At 46.9% G+C, this 26,966-nt stretch overlaps 1 protein-coding gene across 1 annotated transcript; it reads left to right on the top strand.

Moving 5' to 3' along the window:
- Window positions 1-225: 225 nt before the first annotated feature.
- Window positions 226-26,966, top strand: LOC109885686 (syntaxin-10). The gene is made up of 9 exons (XM_031811358.1): window positions 226-355; window positions 11,409-11,484; window positions 12,592-12,685; window positions 16,340-16,434; window positions 18,713-18,775; window positions 18,990-19,091; window positions 19,276-19,382; window positions 20,182-20,276; window positions 24,686-26,966. Exons 1-9 carry the CDS (start codon window positions 321-323, stop codon window positions 24,760-24,762), a joined length of 744 nt encoding a protein of 247 aa, XP_031667218.1. The 5' UTR covers window positions 226-320; the 3' UTR covers window positions 24,763-26,966.

The following is a 26,966-nucleotide window of genomic DNA, read 5'->3' as shown; positions in this document are numbered from 1 at the left end:
TTGGAGCAGGTGTATGCAATTGTAAAGGGCATGCATCCCTTATTCAGGGGATGCCTGGATTTAAGAGCACTTAACCAAGAAGTCCTGCTGTTCTATTCTATTCTGAATGAATATATAATATGCATTTACATCTCTGTTATATCATTACAAAAGCAGATATGTACAATTCTGACTGTCTAGTTTTGACACAGTACCAAATGACAGTACAGTCCATGGCCACATGACAGCGGAGCTCCGTAGAGGCGCTCGCTGCATTGTGCTGGCGTCCTGCTTCGGGCCCCCAGCGCGCATGCGTCAGGTCTGGCGTTGAAGTGTCCAATATGTCGCTGGAAGATCCGTTCTTCGTAGTCAAGGGGTAAGGAAGGGTTTCTAAATAAACTGTCAACCAACTTCTCCACCGTTTACTTACAGGACAAGTTGGATGTGTATGACGTTTGGGGTAGTTTCGTTTGATAACGTGGCGTTTAGAAGTTATCAACCTGTCTGTGGCAAGCTAATTTGCTAGCTAATGCTACAGGCTAGATTCGCAATCAACGTGCGGGTTTATGTTGACATTAAGGTAGCGACTTCGCGTTGGCGTGTCGTTGAAATCTAGTCTTCGTGTCAAAAATGATTCATTGAAAGTTGGGTGGCGAGTTTGGGTCTTTTGCAACGGGGCAGTTGACGGAGTGTTGTGAAATTGACAGGGATGTGTGGAGTATCCACACAGATTTGTTTGGGTCAAGATAGGGCGTTACATCTCCGCGTTACCTAGAAATGTAGGCTAACGTTACATGCCTTATTAGAAGCTTTGATGGCACGTGTATTTGTGTGTGAGAGAGAGGGAGATTGTTGTGTTGTGCCTGGAGTAGAGGGCATGCAACTTCGCCAGCTTGCGACATTTGTATCATCAACCACATAGCTAAACGTGGGATCAGTGAGTAGATACATTGCAGTATCAAATCAAATTGTATTAGTCACATGCGCCGAATACAACAGGTGTAGGTAGACCTTACAGTGAAATGCTTACTTATCAGGCCCTAACCAACAATGCAGTTTAAAAAAAATACCAGTAAGAATAAGAAATAAAAGTAACAAGTAATTAAAGAACAGCAGTAAAATAACATCAACGAGACTATACACGGGGTTACTGGTACAATGTGCGGGAGCACCGTTTAGTTGAGGTAATATGTACATGTAGAGTTTTTCAAGTGACTATGCGTAGATGATAACAACAGAGAGTAGCAGCCGTGTAAAAAGAGGGGGGGGGGGCAAATAGTCTGGGTAACCATTTGACTAGATATTCAGGAGTCTTATGGCTTGGGGGTAGAAGCTGTTTAGAAGCCTCTTGGACCTAGACTTGGTGTTCAGGTATGGCTTGCCATTCGGGAGCAGAGAGAACAGTCTATGACTAGAGTGGCTGGAGTCTTTGAAAATTTTTAGGGTCTTCCTCTGACACCGCCTGGTGTAGAGGTCCTAGATGGCAGGAAGCTTGGCCCCAGTGATGTACTGGGCTATAGGCACTACCCTCTGTAGTGCCTTGTGGTCGGAGGCCGAGCAGTTGCAATACCAGGCAGTGATGCAACCAGTCAGGATGCTCTCGATGGTGCAGCTGTAGAACGTTTTGAGTATCTGAGGACCCATGCCAAGTCTTTTCAGTCTCCTGAGGGGGAATAGGTTTCGTTGAGCCCTATTCACTACTGTCTTGGTGTGCTAAGACCATGTTAGTTTGTTGGTGATGTGGACACCAAGGAATTGAAGCGCTCAACCTGCTCCACTACAGCCCCATCGATGAGAATGGGGGCGTGCTCGGTCCTCTTTTTCCTGTAGTCCACAATGATCTCCTTTGTCTTGATCACGTTGAGGGAGAGGTTGTTGTCCTGTCGCCACACGGCCAGGTCTCTTACCTACTCCCTATAGGCTGTCTCATCGTTGTCGGTGATCAGGCCTACCACTGTTGTGTCATCGTCAAACTTAATGATGGTGTTGGCGTCTGCCTGGCTGTGCAGTCATGAGTGAACAGGGAGTACAGGAGGGGACTGAGCACGCACCCCTGAGATGCCCCCGTGTTGAGGATCAGCGTGGCGGATTTGTTGTTACCTACCCATACCACCTGGGGCCGGCCCGTCAGGAAGTCCAGGATTCAGTTGCAGAGGGAGGTGTTTAGTCCCAGGATCCTTGGCTTATTGATGAGCTTTGAGGGTACTATGGTGTTGAACGCTGAGCTGTAGTCAATGAACAGCATTCTCACATAGGTGTTCCTTTTGTCCAGGTGGGGAAAGGGCAGTGTGGAGTGCAGTAGAGATTGCAATCATCTGTGGATCTGTTAGGGCGGTATTCAAATTGTAGTGGTTCTAGGGTTTCTGGGATAATGGTGTTGATGTGAGCCATGACCTGCCTTTCAAAGCACTTCATGACCACAGGTGTGAGCGCTACAGGTCGGTAGTCATTTAGGCAGGTTACCTTAGTGCTCTTGGGCACAGGGACTATGGTGGCTTAACCTGTCGGTATAAAAGACTCGGACAGGGAGCGGTTGCTACATTGTTGTAGCTAACATCGTTAAATATAACCTAGCATTTTTCACTGTCTCTTTGACAAGGACTTGTTTAAAGTGTGTGTCAGGGAAATGCAGGAAAGGTATTGTTAAGTGTGTGATGTGTATTTTTATGATGTGTGTCTAACCCAGGGCTCTCCAACTCTGTTCCTGTAGAGCCACCATCCTGTAATGGATCATTCCAAGCCTAATCTAGCACACCTCATTATAATAATTAGCTGGTTTATAAGATGAATCGGGTTAGTTACAACTGGGATTCAAGTGAAAACCTACAGGAGGGTAGCTCTCCAGGAACAGGGTTGGAGTGAAAACCTACAGTAGGGTAGCTCTCCAGGAACAGGGTTGGAGTGAAAACCTACAGGAGGGTAGCTCTCCAGGAACAGGGTTGGAGTGAAAACCTACAGGAGGGCAGCTCTGCAGGAACAGGGTTGGAGTGAAAACATACAGGAGGGTAGCTCTCCAGGAACAGGGTTGGAGTGAAAACCTACAGGAGGGTAGCTCTCCAGGGACAGGGTTGGAGTGAAAACCTACAGGAGGGTAGCTCTCCAGGAACAGGGTTTGGAGTGAAAACCTACAGGAGGGTAGCTCTCCAGGAACAGGGTTAGAGTGAAAACATACAGGAGGGTAGCTCTCCAGGAACAGGGTTGGAGTGAAAACATACAGGAGGGTAGCTCTCCAGGAACAGGGTTGGAGTGAAAACATACAGGAGGGTAGCTCTCCAGGAACAGAGTTGGAGTGAAAACATACAGGAGGGTAGCTCTCCAGGAACAGAGTTGGAGTGAAAACATACAGGAGGGTAGCTCTCCAGGAACAGGGTTGGAGTGAAAACCTACAGGAGGGTAGCTCTCCAGGAACAGGGTTGGAGTAGAAACCTACAGGAGGGTAGCTCTCCAGGAACAGGGTTGGAGTGAAAACCTACAGGAGGGCAGCTCTGCAGGAACAGGGTTGGAGTGAAAACATACAGGAGGGTAGCTCTCCAGGAACAGGGTTGGAGTGAAAACCTACAGGAAGGTAGCTCTCCAGGGACAGGGTTGGAGTGAAAACCTACAGGAGGGTAGCTCTCCAGGGACAGGGTTGGAGTGAAAACCTACAGGAGGGTAGCTCTCCAGGAACAGGGTTGGAGTGAAAACATACAGGAGGGTAGCTCTCCAGGAACAGGGTTGGAGTGAAAACCTACAGGAGGGTAGCTCTCCAGGAACAGAGTTGGAGTGAAAACATACAGGAGGGTAGCTCTCCAGGAACAGGGTTGGAGTGAAAACCTACAGGAGGGTAGCTCTCCAGGAACAGGGTTGGAGTGAAAACCTACAGGAGGGTAGCTCTCCAGGAACAGGGTTGGAGTAGAAACCTACAGGAGGGTAGCTCTCCAGGAACAGGGTTGGAGTGAAAACCTACAGGAGGGTAGCTCTCCAGGAACAGGGTTAGAGTAGAAACCTACAGGAGGGTAGCTCTCCAGGAACAGGGTTGGAGTGGAAACCTACAGGAGGGTAGCTCTCCAGGAACAGGGTTGGAGTAGAAACCTACAGGAGGGTAGCTCTCCAGGAACAGGGTTGGAGTGAAAACCTACAGGAGGGTAGCTCTCCAGGAACAGGGTTGGAGTAGAAACCTACAGGAGGGTAGCTCTCCAGGAACAGGGTTGGAGTAGAAACCTACAGGAGGGTAGCTCTCCAGGAACAGGGTTGGAGTGAAAACCTACAGTAGGGTAGCTCTCCAGGAACAGGGTTGGAGTGAAAACCTACAGGAGGGTAGCTCTCCAGGAACAGGGTTGGAGTAGAAACCTACAGGAGGGTAGCTCTCCAGGAACAGGGTTGGAGTGAAAACCTACAGTAGGGTAGCTCTCCAGGAACAGGGTTGGAGTGAAAACCTACAGGAGGGTAGCTCTCCAGGAACAGGGTTGGAGTAGAAACCTACAGGAGGGTAGCTCTCCAGGAACAGGGTTGGAGTAGAAACCTACAGGAGGGTAGCTCTCCAGGAACAGGGTTGGAGTAGAAACCTACAGGAGGGTAGCTCTCCAGGAACAGGGTTGGAGTAGAAACCTACAGGAGGGTAGCTCTCCAGGAACAGGGTTGGAGTAGAAACCTACAGGAGGGTAGCTCTCCAGGAACAGGGTTGGAGTGGAAACCTACAGGAGGGTAGCTCTCCAGGAACAGGGTTGGAGTAGAAACCTACAGGAGGGTAGCTCTCCAGGAACAGGGTTGGAGTAGAAACCTACAGGAGGGTAGCTCTCCAGGAACAGGGTTGGAGTAGAAACCTACAGGAGGGTAGCTCTCCAGGAACAGGGTTAGAGTGAAAACCTACAGGAGGGTAGCTCTCCAGGAACAGGGTTGGAGTAGAAACCTACAGGAGGGTAGCTCTCCAGGAACAGGGTTGGAGTGAAAACCTACAGGAGGGTAGCTCTCCAGGAACAGGGTTGGAGTGAAAACCTACAGGAGGGTAGCTCTCCAGGAACAGGGTTGGAGTAGAAACCTACAGGAGGGTAGCTCTCCAGGAACAGGGTTGGAGTGAAAACCTACAGGAGGGTAGCTCTCCAGGAACAGGGTTAGAGTAGAAACCTACAGGAGGGTAGCTCTCCAGGAACAGGGTTGGAGTGGAAACCTACAGGAGGGTAGCTCTCCAGGAACAGGGTTGGAGTAGAAACCTACAGGAGGGTAGCTCTCCAGGAAAAGGGTTGGAGTGAAAACCTACAGGAGGGTAGCTCTCCAGGAACAGGGTTGGAGTAGAAACCTACAGGAGGGTAGCTCTCCAGGAACAGGGTTGGAGTAGAAACCTACAGGAGGGTAGCTCTCCAGGAACAGGGTTGGAGTGAAAACCTACAGTAGGGTAGCTCTCCAGGAACAGGGTTGGAGTGAAAACCTACAGGAGGGTAGCTCTCCAGGAACAGGGTTGGAGTAGAAACCTACAGGAGGGTAGCTCTCCAGGAACAGGGTTGGAGTGAAAACCTACAGTAGGGTAGCTCTCCAGGAACAGGGTTGGAGTGAAAACCTACAGGAGGGTAGCTCTCCAGGAACAGGGTTGGAGTAGAAACCTACAGGAGGGTAGCTCTCCAGGAACAGGGTTGGAGTAGAAACCTACAGGAGGGTAGCTCTCCAGGAACAGGGTTGGAGTAGAAACCTACAGGAGGGTAGCTCTCCAGGAACAGGGTTGGAGTAGAAACCTACAGGAGGGTAGCTCTCCAGGAACAGGGTTGGAGTGGAAACCTACAGGAGGGTAGCTCTCCAGGAACAGGGTTGGAGTAGAAACCTACAGGAGGGTAGCTCTCCAGGAACAGGGTTGGAGTAGAAACCTACAGGAGGGTAGCTCTCCAGGAACAGGGTTGGAGTAGAAACCTACAGGAGGGTAGCTCTCCAGGAACAGGGTTAGAGTGAAAACCTACAGGAGGGTAGCTCTCCAGGAACAGGGTTGGAGTAGAAACCTACAGGAGGGTAGCTCTCCAGGAACAGGGTTGGAGTAGAAACCTACAGGAGGGTAGCTCTCCAGGAACAGGGTTGGAGTAGAAACCTACAGGAGGGTAGCTCTCCAGGAACAGGGTTGGAGTAGAAACCTACAGGAGGGTAGCTCTCCAGGAACAGGGTTGGAGTAGAACCTACAGGAGGGTAGCTCTCCAGGAACAGGGTTGGAGTAGAAACCTACAGGAGGGTAGCTCTCCAGGAACAGGGTTGGAGTAGAAACCTACAGGAGGGTAGCTCTCCAGGAACAGTGTTGGAGTGGAAACCTACAGGAGGGTAGCTCTCCAGGAACAGGGTTGGAGTAGAAACCTACAGGTGGGTAGCTCTCCAGGAACAGGGTTGGAGTAGAAACCTACAGGAGGGTAGCTCTCCAGGAACAGGGTTGGAGTAGAAACCTACAGGAGGGTAGCTCTCCAGGAACAGGGTTGGAGTAGAAACCTACAGGAGGGTAGCTCTCCAGGAACAGGGTTGGAGTGGAAACCTACAGGAGGGTAGCTCTCCAGGAACAGGGTTGGAGTGGAAACCTACAGGAGGGTAGCTCTCCAGGAACAGGGTTGGAGTGGAAACCTACAGGAGGGTAGCTCTCCAGGAACAGGGTTGGAGTGAAAACCTACAGGAGGGTAGCTCTCCAGGAACAGGGTTGGAGTAGAAACCTACAGGAGGGTAGCTCTCCAGGAACAGGGTTGGAGTGGAAACCTACAGGAGGGTAGCTCTCCAGGAACAGGGTTGGAGTGGAAACCTACAGGAGGGTAGCTCTCCAGGGACAGGGTTGGAGTGGAAACCTACAGGAGGGTAGCTCTCCAGGAACAGGGTTGGAGTGAAAACCTACAGGAGGGTAGCTCTCCAGGAACAGGGTTGGAGTGGAAACCTACAGGAGGGTAGCTCTCCAGGAACAGGGTTGGAGTAGAAACCTACAGGAGGGTAGCTCTCCAGGAACAGGGTTGGAGTGGAAACCTACAGGAGGGTAGCTCTCCAGGAACAGGGTTGGAGTAGAAACCTACAGGAGGGTAGCTCTCCAGGAACAGGGTTGGAGTAGAAACCTACAGGAGGGTAGCTCTCCAGGAACAGGGTTGGAGTGAAAACCTACAGGAGGGTAGCTCTCCAGGAACAGGGTTGGAGTGAAAACCTACAGGAGAGTAGCTCTCCAGGAACAGGGTTGGAGTGAAAACCTACAGGAGGGTATCTCTCCAGGAACAGGGTTGGAGTGAAAACCTACAGGAGGGTAGCTCTCCAGGAACAGGGTTGGAGTGAAAACCTATAGGAGGGTAGCTCTCCAGGAACAGGGTTGGAGTGAAAACCTACAGGAGGGTATCTCTCCAGGAACAGGGTTGGAGTAGAAACCTACAGGAGGGTAGCTCTCCAGGAACAGGGTTGGAGTGAAAACCTACAGGAGGGTATCTCTCCAGGAACAGGGTTGGAGTAGAAACCTACAGGAGGGTAGCTCTCCAGGAACAGGGTTGGAGTAGAAACCTACAGGAGGGTAGCTCTCCAGGAACAGGGTTGGAGAGGAAACCTACAGGAGGGTAGCTCTCCAGGAACAGGGTTGGAGAGGAAACCTACAGGAGGGTAGCTCTCCAGGAACAGGGTTGGAGTGGAAACCTACAGGAGGGTAGCTCTCCAGGAACAGGGTTGGAGTAGAAACCTACAGGAGGGTAGCTCTCCAGGAACAGGGTTGGAGTGAAAACCTACAGGAGGGTAGCTCTCCAGGAACAGGGTTGGAGTGGAAACCTACAGGAGGGTAGCTCTCCAGGAACAGGGTTGGAGTAGAAACCTACAGGAGGGTAGCTCTCCAGGAACAGGGTTGGAGTGGAAACCTACAGGAGGGTAGCTCTCCAGGAACAGGGTTGGAGTAGAAACCTACAGGAGGGTAGCTCTCCAGGAACAGGGTTGGAGTAGAAACCTACAGGAGGGTAGCTCTCCAGGAACAGGGTTGGAGTGAAAACCTACAGGAGGGTAGCTCTCCAGGAACAGGGTTGGAGTGAAAACCTACAGGAGAGTAGCTCTCCAGGAACAGGGTTGGAGTGAAAACCTACAGGAGGGTATCTCTCCAGGAACAGGGTTGGAGTGAAAACCTACAGGAGGGTAGCTCTCCAGGAACAGGGTTGGAGTGAAAACCTATAGGAGGGTAGCTCTCCAGGAACAGGGTTGGAGTGAAAACCTACAGGAGGGTATCTCTCCAGGAACAGGGTTGGAGTAGAAACCTACAGGAGGGTAGCTCTCCAGGAACAGGGTTGGAGTGAAAACCTACAGGAGGGTATCTCTCCAGGAACAGGGTTGGAGTAGAAACCTACAGGAGGGTAGCTCTCCAGGAACAGGGTTGGAGTAGAAACCTACAGGAGGGTAGCTCTCCAGGAACAGGGTTGGAGAGGAAACCTACAGGAGGGTAGCTCTCCAGGAACAGGGTTGGAGAGGAAACCTACAGGAGGGTAGCTCTCCAGGAACAGGGTTGGAGTGGAAACCTACAGGAGGGTAGCTCTCCAGGAACAGGGTTGGAGTAGAAACCTACAGGAGGGTAGCTCTCCAGGAACAGGGTTGGAGAGGAAACCTACAGGAGCGTAGCTCTCCAGGAACAGGGTTGGAGTGAAAACCTACAGGAGGGTATCTCTCCAGGAACAGGGTTGGAGTAGAAACCTACAGGAGGGTAGCTCTCCAGGAACAGGGTTGGAGTGAAAACCTACAGGAGGGTATCTCTCCAGGAACAGGGTTGGAGTAGAAACCTACAGGAGGGTAGCTCTCCAGGAACAGGGTTGGAGTAGAAACCTACAGGAGGGTAGCTCTCCAGGAACAGGGTTGGAGAGGAAACCTACAGGAGGGTAGCTCTCCAGGAACAGGGTTGGAGAGGAAACCTACAGGAGGGTAGCTCTCCAGGAACAGGGTTGGAGTGGAAACCTACAGGAGGGTAGCTCTCCAGGAACAGGGTTGGAGTAGAAACCTACAGGAGGGTAGCTCTCCAGGAACAGGGTTGGAGTGAAAACCTACAGGAGGGTAGCTCTCCAGGAACAGGGTTGGAGTGGAAACCTACAGGAGGGTAGCTCTCCAGGAACAGGGTTGGAGTAGAAACCTACAGGAGGGTAGCTCTCCAGGAACAGGGTTGGAGTGGAAACCTACAGGAGGGTAGCTCTCCAGGAACAGGGTTGGAGTAGAAACCTACAGGAGGGTAGCTCTCCAGGAACAGGGTTGGAGTAGAAACCTACAGGAGGGTAGCTCTCCAGGAACAGGGTTGGAGTGAAAACCTACAGGAGGGTAGCTCTCCAGGAACAGGGTTGGAGTGAAAACCTACAGGAGAGTAGCTCTCCAGGAACAGGGTTGGAGTGAAAACCTACAGGAGGGTATCTCTCCAGGAACAGGGTTGGAGTGAAAACCTACAGGAGGGTAGCTCTCCAGGAACAGGGTTGGAGTGAAAACCTATAGGAGGGTAGCTCTCCAGGAACAGGGTTGGAGTGAAAACCTACAGGAGGGTATCTCTCCAGGAACAGGGTTGGAGTAGAAACCTACAGGAGGGTAGCTCTCCAGGAACAGGGTTGGAGTGAAAACCTACAGGAGGGTATCTCTCCAGGAACAGGGTTGGAGTAGAAACCTACAGGAGGGTAGCTCTCCAGGAACAGGGTTGGAGTAGAAACCTACAGGAGGGTAGCTCTCCAGGAACAGGGTTGGAGAGGAAACCTACAGGAGGGTAGCTCTCCAGGAACAGGGTTGGAGAGGAAACCTACAGGAGGGTAGCTCTCCAGGAACAGGGTTGGAGTGGAAACCTACAGGAGGGTAGCTCTCCAGGAACAGGGTTGGAGTAGAAACCTACAGGAGGGTAGCTCTCCAGGAACAGGGTTGGAGAGGAAACCTACAGGAGCGTAGCTCTCCAGGAACAGGGTTGGAGAGGAAACCTACAGGAGGGTAGCTCTCCAGGAACAGGGTTGGAGTGGAAACCTACAGGAGGGTAGCTCTCCAGGAACAGGGTTGGAGTAGAAACCTACAGGAGGGTAGCTCTCCAGGAACAGGGTTGGAGTAGAAACCTACAGGAGGGCAGCTCTCCAGGAACAGGGTTGGAGTAGAAACCTACAGGAGGGTAGCTCTCCAGGAACAGGGTTGGAGTAGAAACCTACAGGAGGGTAGCTCTCCAGGAACAGGGTTGGAGTGGAAACCTACAGGAGGGTAGCTCTCCAGGGACAGGGTTGGAGTAGAAACCTACAGGAGGGTCGCTCTCCAGGAACAGGGTTGGAGTAGAAACCTACAGGAGGGTAGCTCTCCAGGAACAGGGTTGGAGTAGAAACCTACAGGAGGGTAGCTCTCCAGGAACAGGGTTGGAGTAGAAACCTACAGGAGGGTAGCTCTCCAGGAACAGGGTTGGAGTAGAAACCTACAGGAGGGTAGCTCTCCAGGAACAGGGTTGGAGTAGAAACCTACAGGAGGGTAGCTCTCCAGGAACAGGGTTGGAGTGGAAACCTACAGGAGGGTAGCTCTCCAGGAACAGGGTTGGAGTGGAAACCTACAGGAGGGCAGCTCTCCAGGAACAGGGTTGGAGTAGAAACCTACAGGAGGGTAGCTCTCCAGGAACAGGGTTGGAGTAGAAACCTACAGGAGGGTAGCTCTCCAGGAACAGGGTTGGAGTAGAAACCTACAGGAGGGTAGCTCTCCAGGAACAGGGTTGGAGTAGAAACCTACAGGAGGGTAGCTCTCCAGGAACAGGGTTGGAGTAGAAACCTACAGGAGGGTAGCTCTCCAGGAACAGGGTTGGAGTAGAAACCTACAGGAGGGTAGCTCTCCAGGAACAGGGTTGGAGTAGAAACCTACAGGAGGGTAGCTCTCCAGGAACAGGGTTGGAGTAGAAACCTACAGGAGGGTAGCTCTCCAGGAACAGGGTTGGAGTAGAAACCTACAGGAGGGTAGCTCTCCAGGAACAGGGTTGGAGTAGAAACCTACAGGAGGGTAGCTCTCCAGGAACAGGGTTGGAGTAGAAACCTACAGGAGGGTAGCTCTCCAGGAACAGGGTTGGAGTGGAAACCTACAGGAGGGTAGCTCTCCAGGAACAGGGTTGGAGTGGAAACCTACAGGAGGGTAGCTCTCCAGGAACAGGGTTGGAGTAGAAACCTACAGGAGGGTAGCTCTCCAGGAACAGGGTTGGAGTAGAAACCTACAGGAGGGTAGCTCTCCAGGAACAGGGTTGGAGTGGAAACCTACAGGAGGGTAGCTCTCCAGGAACAGGGTTGGAGTAGAAACCTACAGGAGGGTAGCTCTCCAGGAACAGGGTTGGAGCCCTGATCTTTTTATATGTATTTATTTAACTTGGCAAGTCAGTTAAAGAACAAGTTATTATTTACAATGACGGCCTACACCGGCCAAACCCAGACGACGCTGGGCCACTTGTGCGCCACACTATGGGACTCCCAATCACGGCCGGTTGTGATAAAGCCTGATCTAAGCGGTGTGTGTTGTCTCAGGGAGGTCCAGAAGGCGTTGTCTCGTGCCAGGAGCCTTTACGAACGCTGGGAGGAGCTTCTGGAGGAGGGCACTCAGGTACACACACTGGACACACACGCCTCTTAACTGCATTTCTACTGGAATGTGTGCAGCCACAGTGTGTATAACAACGGCTTAGAATGTGTGCAGCCACAGCGTGTATAACAACACCTTGGAATGTGTGCAGCCACAGCGTGTATAACAACAGCTTGGAATGTGTGCAGCCACAGCGTGTATAACAACACCTTGGAATGTGTGCAGCCACAGCGTGTATAACAACACCTTGGAATGTGTGCAGCCACAGCGTGTATAACAACACCTTGGAATGTGTGCAGCCACAGCGTGTATAACAACAGCTTGGAACATGTGTGCAGCCACAGCGTGTATAACAACACCTTGGAATGTGTGCAGCCACAGCGAGTATAACAACACCTTGGAATGTGTGCAGCCACAGCGTGTATAACAACACCTTGGAATGTGTGCAGCCACAGCGAGTATAACAACACCTTGGAATGTGTGCAGCCACAGCGTGTATAACAACACCTTGGAATGTGTGCAGCCACAGCATGTATAACAACACCTTGGAATGTGTGCAGCCACAGCGAGTATAACAACACCTTGGAATGTGTGCAGCCACAGCGTGTATAACAACACCTTGGAATGTGTGCAGCCACAGCGTGTATAACAACACCTTGGAATGTGTGCAGCCACAGCGTGTATAACAACAGCTTGGAACATGTGTGCAGCCACAGCGTGTATAACAACACCTTGGAATGTGTGCAGCCACAGCGTGTATAACAACACCTTGGAATGTGTGCAGCCACAGCGTGTATAACAACACCTTGGAATGTGTGCAGCCACAGCGAGTATAACAACACCTTGGAATGTGTGCAGCCACAGCGTGTATAACAACACCTTGGAATGTGTGCAGCCACAGCGTGTATAACAACACCTTGGAATGTGTGCGACCATAGCGTGTATAACAGCAGCTTGTCATCATCAATCTCTGACTTACTAGTGTAGCCTGTTCAGTCCCTACCTACCTGATATGCACTGTTACTGTTATCTGTAACTGCTCTATCTATAATGTACAGGTGAACATTGACCTTTCACTGTGTTCGGTCTCATGTTTGACATGCCTAAATGTTTTCTTTTGTTGTGCAGGTGAGCAAAGATGAGCTGGACTGGAGCACCAATGAACTGAGGAACTGTCTCAGAGCCATAGACTGGGACCTGGAGGACCTGAGTGAAACCATCAGTATCTTTTTCTGTCTATATAAACATAACGCTTCCACACACAGAGAGAACGAGGGAAAGAATGAAAGATGACAGAGTATGCTATATGAGGGCACTTCCATGTAAATGGACCAGGAGTCTTTACAAATGCTGGGAGGAGCTTCTGGAGGAGGGCACTCGGGTCCACACACACACTGGACACACACGCCTCTTAACTGCATTTCTACTGGAATGTGTGCAGCTACAGCATGTAAAACAACAGCTTGGAATGTGTGACAGAGTATGCTATATGAGGGCACTTCTAGGTAAATGGACCAATGAGCACCAACGTCAAGTTCATAAGATCACATCGAATGTTATTTGTCACATGTGCTGAGTACAACAGGTGTAGACCGTACCGTGAAATGCTTACTACAAGCCCTTAACTCCATTTCTTAAACTGCATTGCTGGTTAAGAAAATATTTACTAACTAAACAAAAACATTTAATAAAAATGAACACAATAAAATAACAATAATGAGGCTGTATACAGGGGGTACCGGTACCGAGTCAATGTGGAGGCTATATACAGGGGGTACCGGTACCGAGTCAATGTGTGTTGGGTACAGGGGGTACCGGTACCGAGTCAATGTGGAGGCTGTATACAGGGGGTACCGGTACCGAGTCAATGTGTGTTGGGTACAGGTTAGTTGGGGTAATTTAATCATGTAGGTAGGGGTAAAGTGACAATTTAAAAAAATTGAACTTTTATTTAACTAGGCAAGTCAGTTAAGAACAAATTCTTATTTACAATGACATACTGTTATGTTCAGCTCATAGTGTCTCCTGTTACTGTTCTCTCTTCCACTGGCTGTTATGTTCAGCTCATAGTGTCTCCTGTTACTGTCCTCTCTTCCACTGACTGTTATGTTCAGCTCATAGTGTCTCCTGTTACTGTCCTCTCTTCTACTGACTGTTATGTTCAGCTCATAGTGTCTCCTGTTACTGTTCTCTCTTCCACTGGCTGTTATGTTCAGCTCATAGTGTCTCCTGTTACTGTCCTCTCTTCCACTGACTGTTATGTTCAGCTCATAGTGTCTCCTGTTACTGTCCTCTCATCCACTGACTGTTATGTTCAGCTCATAGTGTCTCCTGTTACTGTTCTCTCTTCCACTGACTGTTATGTTCAGCTCATAGTGTCTCCTGTTACTGTCCTCTCATCCACTGACTGTTATGTTCAGCTCATAGTGTCTCCTGTTACTGTCCTCTCTTCCACTGACTGTTATGTTCAGCTCATAGTGTCTCCTGTTACTGTCCTCTCTTCTACTGACTGTTATGTTCAGCTCATAGTGTCTCCTGTTACTGTCCTCTCTTCTACTGACATATTGTTATGTTCAGCTCATAACTGTTTCTTTGTCTTTCTGTTGTCTGGTGGTCAAACCAAGATTGTTAAAACAGTCTGATTCTGCAGAAACCCTTCCCCCTCTCTCTTCCTCCCTCTCCAGTTAATGTCACTTCTCCCAGCTCTTACCAACACCTACCCACGAGCCTCTTCTCTTTCCATTTACTGTAACCAGCATCCTCTTCCACTGAGCACCAACCGACACCGGACGTATATGGACGTTGAAGAGTAGTTGAAATTTGGTCAGTCCAGCCTGACCTTAATTTCAACGTCCACAGGCGGACTGGACTGGACCAAATCTGAACCTATTAAAGAATTATGTTTGGATTGTACAGTCCAATACAACATAATAGTGGAGTACAGTAATGAAAAGTAGAGTACCATATTGTACTCTACTGTATTGTACTGTACTGTACTGTATTGTATTGTACTGTACTGAACTCTACTTTACTGTACTGTACTGTACTGTACTGTATTGTATTGTACTGTACTGAACTCTACTGTATTGTACTCTACTGTATTGTACTGTACTGTATTGTACTCTACTGTATTGTACTCTACTGTATTGTACTGTACTGTATTGTACTGTACTGTATTGTACTCTACTGTATTGTACTGTATTGTACTCTACTGTATTGTACTGTACTGTATTGTACCCTACTGTATTGTACTGTACTGTATTGTACTCTACTGTATTGTACTGTACTGTATTGTACTCTACTGTATTGTACTGTACTGTATTGTACTCTACTGTATTGTACTTTACTGAACTGAAATCTACTTTACTTTACTTTACTGTATTGTACTGTACTGAACTGAACTGAACTGTACTGTACTGTACTGAACTCTACTGTACTGTATTCTACTGTACTGAACTCTACTCTACTCAACTCTACTGCACTGAACTGAAATCTACTGAACTCTACTGAACTGATCTCTACTGTACTGTGCTGTACTCTACTGAACTCTACTGTACTGGACTGAACTCTACTGTACTGATCTCTACTTTACTGTATTGTACTGTACTATACTGTACTGAACTCTACTGCATTGTACTTTACTGTACTCTACTGTACTGAACTCTACTTTACTGTACTGTATTCTAGTGTACTGTATTGTACTGCACTGAACTCTACTGTATTGTACTGTACTGAACTCTACTGTACTATACTGTACTGAACTCTACTGCATTGTACTTTACTGTACTCTACTGTACTGAACTCTACTTTACTGTACTGTATTCTAGTGTACTGTATTGTACTGCACTGAACTCTACTGTATTGTACTGCACTGAACTCTACTGTATTGTACTGTACTGTACTGAACTCTGCTGTATTGTACTGAACTCTACACTGCTCTGGTCTGCTGCGGTGTGATGTCTAAACTTGTGAAACATGAGGAGAATGACATCCATAATTATGCAGTTTCTGTGTAGTATAGGGGACCATGATGTAATTCCGCTACCGTGTAAATCCACTTCACTTACTGTAGTTAAATAACCAACTCAAGGTGTGATGTTGTAGCTGACCCCATTCTTTCTGCAGACATCTTTGAATGTTAATTCTGAGCAGGTATTTAAGAGTTTTTGGAAAACGTGGTCGCATAAAAGAGATGTATAGTCTGTCCTTCCTTATAGAAAGAGGGGGAGAGGTGTATAGTCTGTCCTTCCTTATAGAAAGAGGGGGAGAGGTGTATAGTCTGTCCTTCCTTATAGAAAGAGGGGGAGAGAATATACAAACACAAACTGGCCCAAAGACCAACTGAGTCCTAGACTATGATATCTGGAGCAGGACAGCTGATATGAATGAGGTGTGTGTGTAGAGCGTAGGCGTGTGTGTGTAGAGCGTAGGCCTGTGTGTGTGTGTGTGGGTAGAGCGTAGGCCTGTGTGTGTGTGTGTGTAGAGCGTAGGCCTGTGTGTGTAGAGCGTAGGCCTGTGTGTGTGTGTAGAGCGTAGGCCTGTGTGTGTGTGTAGAGCGTAGGCCTCTGTGTGTGTGTAGAGCGTAGGCCTGTATGTGTGTGTAGAGCGTAGGCCTCTGTGTGTGTGTAAAGCGTAGGCCGCTGTGTGTGTGTAGAGCGTAGGCCTCTGTGTGTGTGTAGAGCGTAGGCCTGTGTGTGTGTGTGTGTGTGTGTAGTTACAGGTGTTCAAAAACAAATCTCTTGAGTCCAAAGGGGGGGCACTGCCCCCCTCCGGGCCTCCCACCCTGCCGTACTCGGCAGAACCACATTCCTAACAGTTCCCGAGGAGAACCCTGAGATCTGTGTGTGTTGAGCGTTGAGCCTTGACCCTCTCCCAGGTATCGTTGAGTCCAACCCAGGGAAGTTCCGTCTGGGGGAGAATGAGCTGCAGGAGAGGAGAGACTTTGTGGAGCGAACACGGCAGGCCGTACAGGTAACACGGTGTAATATCACTACCTGTCTGTCACCGGCAGGTAGCCTAGTGGTTAGAGCGTTGGGCCAGTAACCCAAAGGTTGCTGGATTGAATCCCTGAGCTGACAAGGAAAAAAATCAGTCGTTCTGCCCCTGAGCAAGGCAGTAAACCCACTGTTCCCTGTGTGCCGAAGACGTGGATGTCGATTAAGGCAGCCCCCCGCACCTCTCTGATTCAGGGGGGTTAGGTTAAACGCTGAAGACACATTTCAGTTGAAGGCATTCAGTTGTACAACTGACTAGGTATCCCCTTAACCTACCTCTATAACAGAAAAGAAAAGGGGATTTCTGCAGCTACATTTGATTGGATTTAATCTACGGTGTGTAGTCTGTTGTTGTAGCTACTGTAGCTAACACTGTGTGTTGTTGTAGCTACTGTAGCTAACACTGTGTGTTGTTGTAGCTACTGTAGCTAACACTGTGTGTTGTTGTAGCTACTGTAGCTAACACTGTGTGTTGTTGTAGCTAACACTGTGTGGTGTTGTAGCTACTGTAGCTAACACTGTGTGTTGTTGTAGCTACTGTAGCTAACACTGTGTGTTGTTGTAGCTACTGTAGCTAACACTGTGTGTTGTTGTAGCTACTGTAGCTAACACTGTGTGTTGTTGTAGCTACTGTAGCTAACACTGTGTGTTGTTGTAGCTACTGTAGCTAACACTGTGTGGTGTTGTAGCTACTGTAGCTAACACTGTGTGTTGTTGTAGCTACTGTAGCTAACACTGTGTGTTGTTGTAGCTACTGTAGCTAACACTGTGTGTTGTTGTAGCTACTGTAGCTAACACTGTGTGTTGTTGTAGCTACTGTAGCTAACACTGTGTGTTGTAGCTACTGTAGCTAACACTGTGTGTTGTTGTAGCTAACACTGTGTGTTGTTGTAGCTAACACTGTGTGTTGTTGTAGCTAACACTGTGTGTTGTTGTAGCTAACACTGTGTGTTGTTGTAGCTAACACTGTGTGTTGTTGTAGCTAACACTGTGTGTTGTTTGTAGCTAACACTGTGTGTTGTTGTAGCTAACACTGTGTGTTGTTGTAGCTAACACTGTGTGTTGTTGTAGCTAACACTGTGTGTTGTTGTAGCTAACACTGTGTGTTGTTGTAGCTAACACTGTGTGTTGTTGTAGCTAACGCTGTGTGTTGTTGTAGCTAACACTGTGTGTTGTTGTAGCTAACACTGTGTGTTGTTGTAGCTAACACTGTGTGTTGTTGTAGCTAACACTGTGTGTTGTTGTAGCTAACACTGTGTGTTGTTGTAGCTAACACTGTGTGTTGTTGTAGCTAACACTGTGTGTTGTTGTAGCTAACACTGTGTGTTGTTGTAGCTAACACTGTGTGTTGTTGTAGCTAACACTGTGTGTTGTTGTAGCTAACACTGTGTGGTGTTGTAGTTAACACTGTGTGGTGTTGTAGCTAACACTGTGTGGTGTTGTAGCTAACACTGTGTGGTGTTGTAGCTACTGTAGCTAACACTGTGTGGTGTTGTAGCTACTGTAGCTAACACTGTGTGTTGTTGTAGCTAACACTGTGTGGTGTTGTAGCTACTGTAGCTAACACTGTGTGGTGTTGTAGCTACTGTAGCTAACACTGTGTGTTGTTGTAGCTACTGTAGCTAACACTGTGTGTTGTTGTAGCTACTGTAGCTAACACTGTGTGTTGTTGTAGCTACTGTAGCTAACACTGTGTGTTGTTGTAGCTACTGTAGCTAACACTGTGTGGTGTTGTAGCTACTGTAGCTAACACTGTGTGGTGTTGTAGCTACTGTAGCTAACACTGTGTGTTGTTGTAGCTAACACTGTGTGTTGTTGTAGTTAACACTGTGTGGTGTTGTAGCTAACACTGTGTGGTGTTGTAGCTAACACTGTGTGGTGTTGTAGCTACTGTAGCTAACACTGTGTGGTGTTGTAGCTACTGTAGCTAACACTGTGTGGTGTTGTAGCTACTGTAGCTAACACTGTGTGTTGTTGTAGCTACTGTAGCTAACACTGTGTGTTGTTGTAGCTAACACTGTGTGTTGTTGTAGCTAACACTGTGTGGTGTTGTAGCTACTGTAGCTAACACTGTGTGGTGTTGTAGCTACTGTAGCTAACACTGTGTGTTGTTGTAGCTAACACTGTGTGGTGTTGTAGCTACTGTAGCTAACACTGTGTGTTGTTGTAGCTACTGTAGCTAACACTGTGTGTTGTTGTAGCTACTGTAGCTAACACTGTGTGTTGTTGTAGCTAACACTGTGTGTTATGTGTAGGAGATGAAGGATCAACTTTCCAGTCCCTCTGTTGTGGCCCAGGCAGAGAAGAAGAACAGACAGGTTGGTTTGCCTGTCTACACACTATTTCTCTCTCCTCTCTCCTCTCTCTCTCCTCTCCTCTCTCTCTCCTCTCTCTCCTCTCTCTCTCCCCTCTCTCCTCTCTATACACACACACCTTTATGTCGATACACGTTGACTTGTATCAACAGGCATCTCCTCTGTCTCACACGTTGTAACATCAGTTGTAACATCAGTTGGTCTCTGTCTATCTCAGGCTCTGATGGGTGCGTCTGGGCAGGACAGGTCTGATGGTCTGGAGTCTCACCTGGTGTCAACCAACTCCAGATACATCCAGGACCAACAGGAACAGCAGCAGGTAGGATGGAGGGAGGGAAGAGGGTTAGCGTGAAGGTTTCTGTGTCTCCTTGATATTTAAGGAACAAGATGATGGCTCATGTGATGATGGTTTAGGGCTGAGCTGCGGTGTGGACATGAAGCTACGGTTGGGGTTAAGAGGAGGAGGAGGAGGATGATGATGATGGTGGTGGTGTTCTCCACAGTTGATCATGCAGGACCAGGATGAGCAGTTGGAGCTGGTGACAGGAAGCATCAGAGTACTGAAAGACATGTCAGGACGCATCGGAGATGAACTAGACCAGCAGGCTGTGTGAGTACACACACACACACACACACACACACACACACACACACACACACACACACACACACTTGGTGTTGAGGGTCAATGGGAGTAATGGGAAGGAAATAGGGGTTGGAACCTCTCCACCTGCTGCCCTTAAGGGACCACACCTCCCTCTTCCACTGGTTATCATGACTTAAATAGCCGCCTCATGTGTGTGTAAAGAAAGGACCTAGTCAGTTGTACAACTGAATCCATTCAACCGTAATGTGTCTTCCACATGTAACCCTCTGAATCAGACGTCATCGGAGCCAGGACAGCAGTTGTTGTTGAGTTAACCGCCTTGCTCAAGTGTATGTGCGTGGTTTTAAAGGGTTCAAGGAGCCTCTGTGTGTACTGAACGTTTACATGTGAATTCCATTGTTGTCATGTAATCTCACAGTATACTTCCCATGCTGAGACGTGTGTGTGTTTGAAGGGTTCAGTATGTGTGTACTTTACGTGTTCAATGTTTGAGGGATTCTCCTGTATGTTCCAGTATTTTAGGGGTGTTTTAGACGGTTTGCTGTGTGTGTCTCAATGGTCTAAGAGTGTGTTTGTTTGTGTGTGTGTGTGTAAGCAGCAGGTAGCCTAGTGGTTAAGAGCGTTGGGCCGGTAACCAAAAATCACTGGTTTGAATCCCTGAGCCGACTTGGTGAAAAATCTGTTTGTGCCCTTGAGCAAGGCACTTAACCCTAATTGCTCCTGTAAGTCGCTCTGGATAAGAATGTCTGTTAAATGACTCAAATGTGTGTGCCTAACACCTATTTTGTCCTGTATGTTCCAGTATGCTAGGAGAGTTTGGAGAGGAGATGGACCAGACAGGTTCTAGGATGGACTCTGTCCTCAAGAAGATGGAGAAAGTCTCCCACATGACCAGCAGTGAGTTAACACACACATTCCATCTCTGTCAGTTGTTCTCTCTCACACACATAGACGACAGGTACAACACCCTCCCTCTCTTTACCTTAATATCACTCTCTCTCCCTCTCTCTTTTCCTCTCCGTCTCTCTCCCTTTTCCTCTCTCTGTCCTGCTCTCTCTCTCCTTTCCCTCTTTCTGTCTTCCTCTCTCTCTCTCTTTGTGTCTCTCTCTCTCTCTCTCTCTCTCTCTCTCTCTCTCTCTCTCTCTCTCTCTCTCTCTCTGTCTCTCTCTCTCTCTCTCTCTCTCTCTCTCGTCTCTCTCTCTCTCTCTGTCTCTCTCTCTCTCTCTCTCTCTCTCTCTCTCTCTCTCTCTCTCTCTGCCTCTCTCTCTTCTCTCTCTCTGTCTCTCTCTCTCTCTCTCTCTCTCTCTCTCTCTGTCTCTCTCTCTGCTCTCTGTCTCTCTCTCTCTCTCTCTGTCTCTCTCTCTCTCTCTGTCTCTCTCTCTCTCTCTCTCTCTCTCTCTCTCTCTCTCTCTCTCTCTGTCTCTCTCTCTCTCTCTCTCTCTCTCTGTCTCTCTCTCTCTCTCTCTCTCTCTCTCTGTCTCTCAAGTTTCACATTCAAATTCAAGCTGCTTTATTGACATGAAAAACAATGTCTATATTGCCTTAGCAACAATGTATACAATATACACTGTAATAAAATAATGAATAATAATAATATGGTAGTAATAATACAAATAAAGAAAATAACAATACTATGGTAACAGTCAATTAGAAATCTAATAATATAAAAGGCTCAACATGGAAAATGAAACAATAACTGTCATCCTCACCATTACATCAGTACTACAACTACTACTACCATCATCATTACTACTACTACCACCATTACTACGACCACCATCACTACTACTACCACCATCATCATTACTACTACTACCACCATTACTACGACCACCATCACTACTACTACCACCATCACTACTACGACCGCCATCACTACTACGACCGCCATCACTACTACGACCGCCATCACTACGACCACCATCACTACTACTACCACCACCATTACTACGACCACCATCACTACTACGACCGCCATCACTACTACTACCTCCATCATTACTACCGCCATCACTACTACGACCACCATCACTACTACTACCACCATCATTACTACTACCACCATCATTACTACGACCACCATTACAACTACCACCATTATTACTACGACCACCATTATTACTACGACCACCATTATTACTACGACCACCATCATTACTACTACCACCATCATTACTACTACCACCATCATTACTACTACCTCCATCATTACTACCGCCATCACTACTACTACCACCATCATTACTACGACCACCATTACTACGACCACCATTGCAACCACCACCATCATTACAACTACCACCATCATTACTACTACCACCATCATTACTACTACCACCATCATTACTACTACCACCATCATTACTTCGACCACCATCATTACTACTACCGCCATCACTACTACTACCGCCATCACTACTACTACCACCATCATTACTACTACCGCCATCACTACTACTACCGCCATCACTACTACTACCGCCATCACTACTACTACCGCCATCATTACTACTACCGCCACCATCATTACTACTACCGCCACCATCATTACTACTACCGCCACCATCATTACTACTACCGCCATCATTACTACTAACACCATCACTACTACTATCATTCATCATCATTACTACTACCAACATCATTACTACTACGCCATCACTACTACTACCACCATCACTACTACTATCATTCATCATCATTACTACTATCACCATCATTACTACTTCCACCATCATTACTACTTCCACCATCATTAATACGACCACCATCATTACTACTACCACCATCATTACTACTACCGCCATCATTACTACTACCGCCATCATTACTACTACCGCCATCACTACTACTACCACCATCATTACTACTACCACCATCACTACTACTACCACATTCATTACTACTACCACCATCATTACTACTACCTCCATCATTACTACTACCACCATTATTACTACTACTGCCATCATTACTACTATCATTCATCATCATTACTACTATCATCATCATTACTACTACCACCACCTACTACTATTACCACTACTACTACCACCATCACTACTACTACCACCATCACTACTACTACCACCATCATTACAACTACCACCACCATCACTACTACTACCACCACCATCACTACTACTACCACCACCATCACTACTACTACCACCACCATCATTACTACTACCACCACCATCATTACTACTACCACCACCATCATTACTACTACTACCACCACCATTACTACTACTACCACCACCACCATTACTACTACTACCACCACCACCATTACTACTACTACCACCACCATCACTACTACTACCACCACCATCATTACTACTACTACTACCACCACCATCATTACTACTACTACCATCATTACTACTATCATCATCATTACTACTATCATCATCATTACTACTACCACCACCATTACTACTACCACCACCATCATTACTACTACCACCACCATCATTACTACTACCACTACCATCACTACTACTACCACCATCACTACTATACCACCATCACTACTACTATCTTCATTACTACTACCACCATCACTACTACTTCCACCATCACTACTACTACCACCATCACTACTACTATCATCATCATTACTACTACCACCACCATCATTACTACTACCACTACCATCACTACTACTACCACCATCACTACTACTACCACCATCATTACTACTTCCACCATCACTACTACTACCACCATCATTACTACTATCATCATTACTACTACCACCATCACTACTACTTCCATCATTACTACTACCACCACCATCATTACTACTACCACTACCATCACTACTACTACCACCATCACTACTACTACCACCATCATTACTACTTCCATCATTACTACTACCACTACCATCACTACTACTACCACCATCACTACTACTACCACCATCATTACTACTTCCACCATCACTACTACTACCACCATCATTACTACTATCATCATTACTACTACCACCATCACTACTACTTCCACCATCACTACTACTACCACCATCACTACTACTATCATCATCATTACTACTACCTCCATCATTACTACTACCACCACCATCATTACTACTACCACCACCATCATTACTACTTCCACCATCACTACTACTACCACCATCACTACTACTACCACCATCATTACTACTATAATCATCATTACTACTACCACCATTATTACTACTACCATTCATCATCATTACTACTATCATCATCATTACTACTGCCACCATCATTTCTACTATCATCATCATTACTACTACCACCATCATCATCACTACTACCACCATCATTACTACTACCACCACCACCATCACTACTACTACTACCACCATCACTACTACTACCACCATCATTACTACTATCATCATCATTACTACTACCATCATTACTACTATCATTCATCATCATTACTACTATCATCATCATTACTACTGCCACCATCATCATTACTACTACCATCATCATTACTACTATCATCATCATTACTACTACCACCATTATTACTACTACTGCCATCATTACTACTATCATTCATCATCATTACTACTATCATCATCATTACTACTACCACCACCATCATTACTACTACCACCATCACTACTACTACCACCATTACTACTACTACCACCATCACTACTACTACCACCATCACTACTACTACCACCATCACTACTACTATCATCATCATTACTACCACCATCACTAAACTGCTATCATTACCATCACCCCTATTACCATCATCATTACTACTACCGCCATCACTACTACTACCACCATTACTACTACTACCACCATCACTACTACTACCACCATCACTACTACTATCATCATCATTACTACCACCATCACTAAACTGCTATCATTACCATCACCCCTATTACCATCATCATCATTACTACTACCACCATCACTACTACTACCACCATTACTACTACTACCACCATCACTACTACTACCACCATCACTACTACTACCACCATCACTACTACTATCATCATCATTACTACCACCATCACTAAACTGCTATCATTACCATCACCCCTATTACCATCATCATTACTACTACCGCCATCACTAAACTGCTATCACTTCTACTCCCCATACCACTACTATTTGGAATGATGTTAAGTTACTGCTTTCTATGCATATGTTATTATTCAGTGGCCCTCAGGCTATGGCAGACAAGTACATATTAGCATCTCTAGACTATACACTCGTGATTGTGACGTGTGTGTGTGTGTGTGTGTGTGTGTGTGTGTGTGTGTGTTCTCTCAGGTAGGAGACAGTGGTGTGCCATCGGAGTACTGGTGGTCATCATGGTAGTTGTTCTCATCCTCTTCTTCACCCTCTGAGTATGGACCTCTCTTCACTACACGACTCTACCGCACTCGCCCACTCCTTCCTGGGGATGAACCATGAAATGGATGAAGGGATGGATGGAGGCATCGATATAGGAAACAGGGAATCCAATCCAACCCTCTTCTTTCCTTTGTCATAGATTATTCAGAGACTGAATTCTATCTTTCTAGTACTCATCACTTTGTCTCTGTCTCTCTCTCTGGGTCTCGGTCTCTCTCTCTCTGGGTCTCTGTCTCTCTCTGGGTTTCTGTCTATCCCCATTTCCCTCCTATTTCCCACCTCTCTCACCACTCATATCAGAGGAGAGCAGTGAGATGACGGTTACATTATATTATATATTCAGGCAAAGCTAAGATGTCTCTTGTGTGTGTGAATGATGGTACAGACTTGGGAGGAGGGAGGGAGATGTCAATGTTGCCTTATCTATTTTTATACGTCTATGAGATGATCTATGGGCTTCATCCCAAATAGGACCCTATTCCCTACATAGTGCACTACTTAGGATTGGTGAAATCACCTATATCGTAGATCTGTTGTTAGGTCAACTTCTACCTTGTTCCAAAGCATCTGGCCCTTTGGAATAGCTTTATCATAGGAGGTCGAAGTTCCCCCTAGACATGTTTTATGTAGTTTCCCCTTATGGATAAAGGATTTGAGGCTAGTGATCTGATCCCAGATCTGTGGAGATGGGAAAGGTCAAGTCTATGGTGACTTTACCATAGTAACAGTTGGAGTTCTGGGTTGCTGGGCAGGAAATTAGCAGCACAAGTTAATTTGAAGCTCTTTCGCCCCCTAGCGGACATTTATGGCCATGTCCACATGTCATAATGTGAGATTCCACTGACTGATGTGATGGCACGTTTTCAGAATTTTGGGGGGAGTGCTGATATAGGATCAGTTTTGCCTCCTACTCTGAGATGCTTGATGAATATGACCCTGAGGTGCATTTTATACTCTTGTGTAAATAAATCTAAATGTAATGCTTGACATTGTGGGATGTGGACTTATTTTGCCTTTCTCAAGACACATCTCTCTATGGGAGAGTTTCCTGCCTGGTGTCTTTTGGTTGGCACTGCCACCTTGGTCCCAATGGTACCCGTTTGTGTGGGATGGTTGGTTTAATCTGTTCATTTGCGATTGGTTGTGTATTTAGGGCTCCTGAGTGGCGCAGTGGTCGAAGGCACTGCATCGCAGTGCTAGAGGTGTCACTACAGACCCTGGTTCGATTTCAGGCTGTAGCGTAACCGGCCGTGATTGCGAGTCCCATAGGGCGGCACACAATTGGCCCAGCGTCGTCGTAAATAAGAATTTGTTAACTGACTTGCCTAGTTAAATGAATTTACATTGTACTGATTGAATCACTCAAGTATTTTTCCATTCTCTGTTTGTGATCAGTTTGAAAGGTTGTAGCTCTGTTCTACTGAAAACTGTCTGTACTGGTTTCCATCCAATGATTTAGGTTTATTAGGAACTCTCTCAGGGTGCATTGACTGGTGCAATAGGCCCTGTTCTAATACCTCCTTCCTTCACCTATTCCTCAAGGAAATCACCACTGATCTAACACGATCTGGTTGGTCAGAGGACGCAGTGGAAAGTAGCCTAAATTCCACCTATCCAACTTTGTCAGATCAGTGATTGTGCACAAACAAGGTTGCATTAGAAGGGTTTGAACAGGGCCTGATTCTTCCAAGTCAAAAAAGAAAAGGTTAGCTAGCATTTATCCACTTCAATGATCAGTGTTTCTCCAGCTATAGAAATGACTAACCATTCAAGAGTTATTGCGTAAATAGAATACAAAATGGCCGCCTTCCTGCTTTTGTTGCTTGCATGTTGTTGAAGGGGAGTTTAGAACTGTATTTTGTTGCCATGTGAGTGCAGTTAACATTGGTGAAAGGTTGGTTTCATTGAATTAGTGACCTCACTCATCTATTTCAAATTCTACTGTTGCTATTCAGTGTAATGTTTTCCAAAGTCTATGAATTCTGTTTGCCTCTTAACCCGAACAACATGTGCTGTAGTTGTCGGCCACCCTGTCTATGAATGAACATAGGAGTCATTTCAAATGCTTTGCCGTATCATCAGCCTGAAACGTCAAGTAAACACTCCTTTTTTGTACGATAAATGTTTTGCCGTCGTTGTTGTTTCTTCTTGATGAAAATTAACTCTTGTTCTTAATAAATCATATGCTTTTAAAGTG

Source organism: Oncorhynchus kisutch, unplaced genomic scaffold (genome assembly GCF_002021735.2).
Source record: "Oncorhynchus kisutch isolate 150728-3 unplaced genomic scaffold, Okis_V2 Okis01b-Okis20b_hom, whole genome shotgun sequence".
In the NCBI taxonomy this organism is placed as follows: Eukaryota; Metazoa; Chordata; class Actinopteri; order Salmoniformes; family Salmonidae; genus Oncorhynchus; species Oncorhynchus kisutch.
This window is presented reverse-complemented; position numbering and strand designations above follow the sequence as displayed.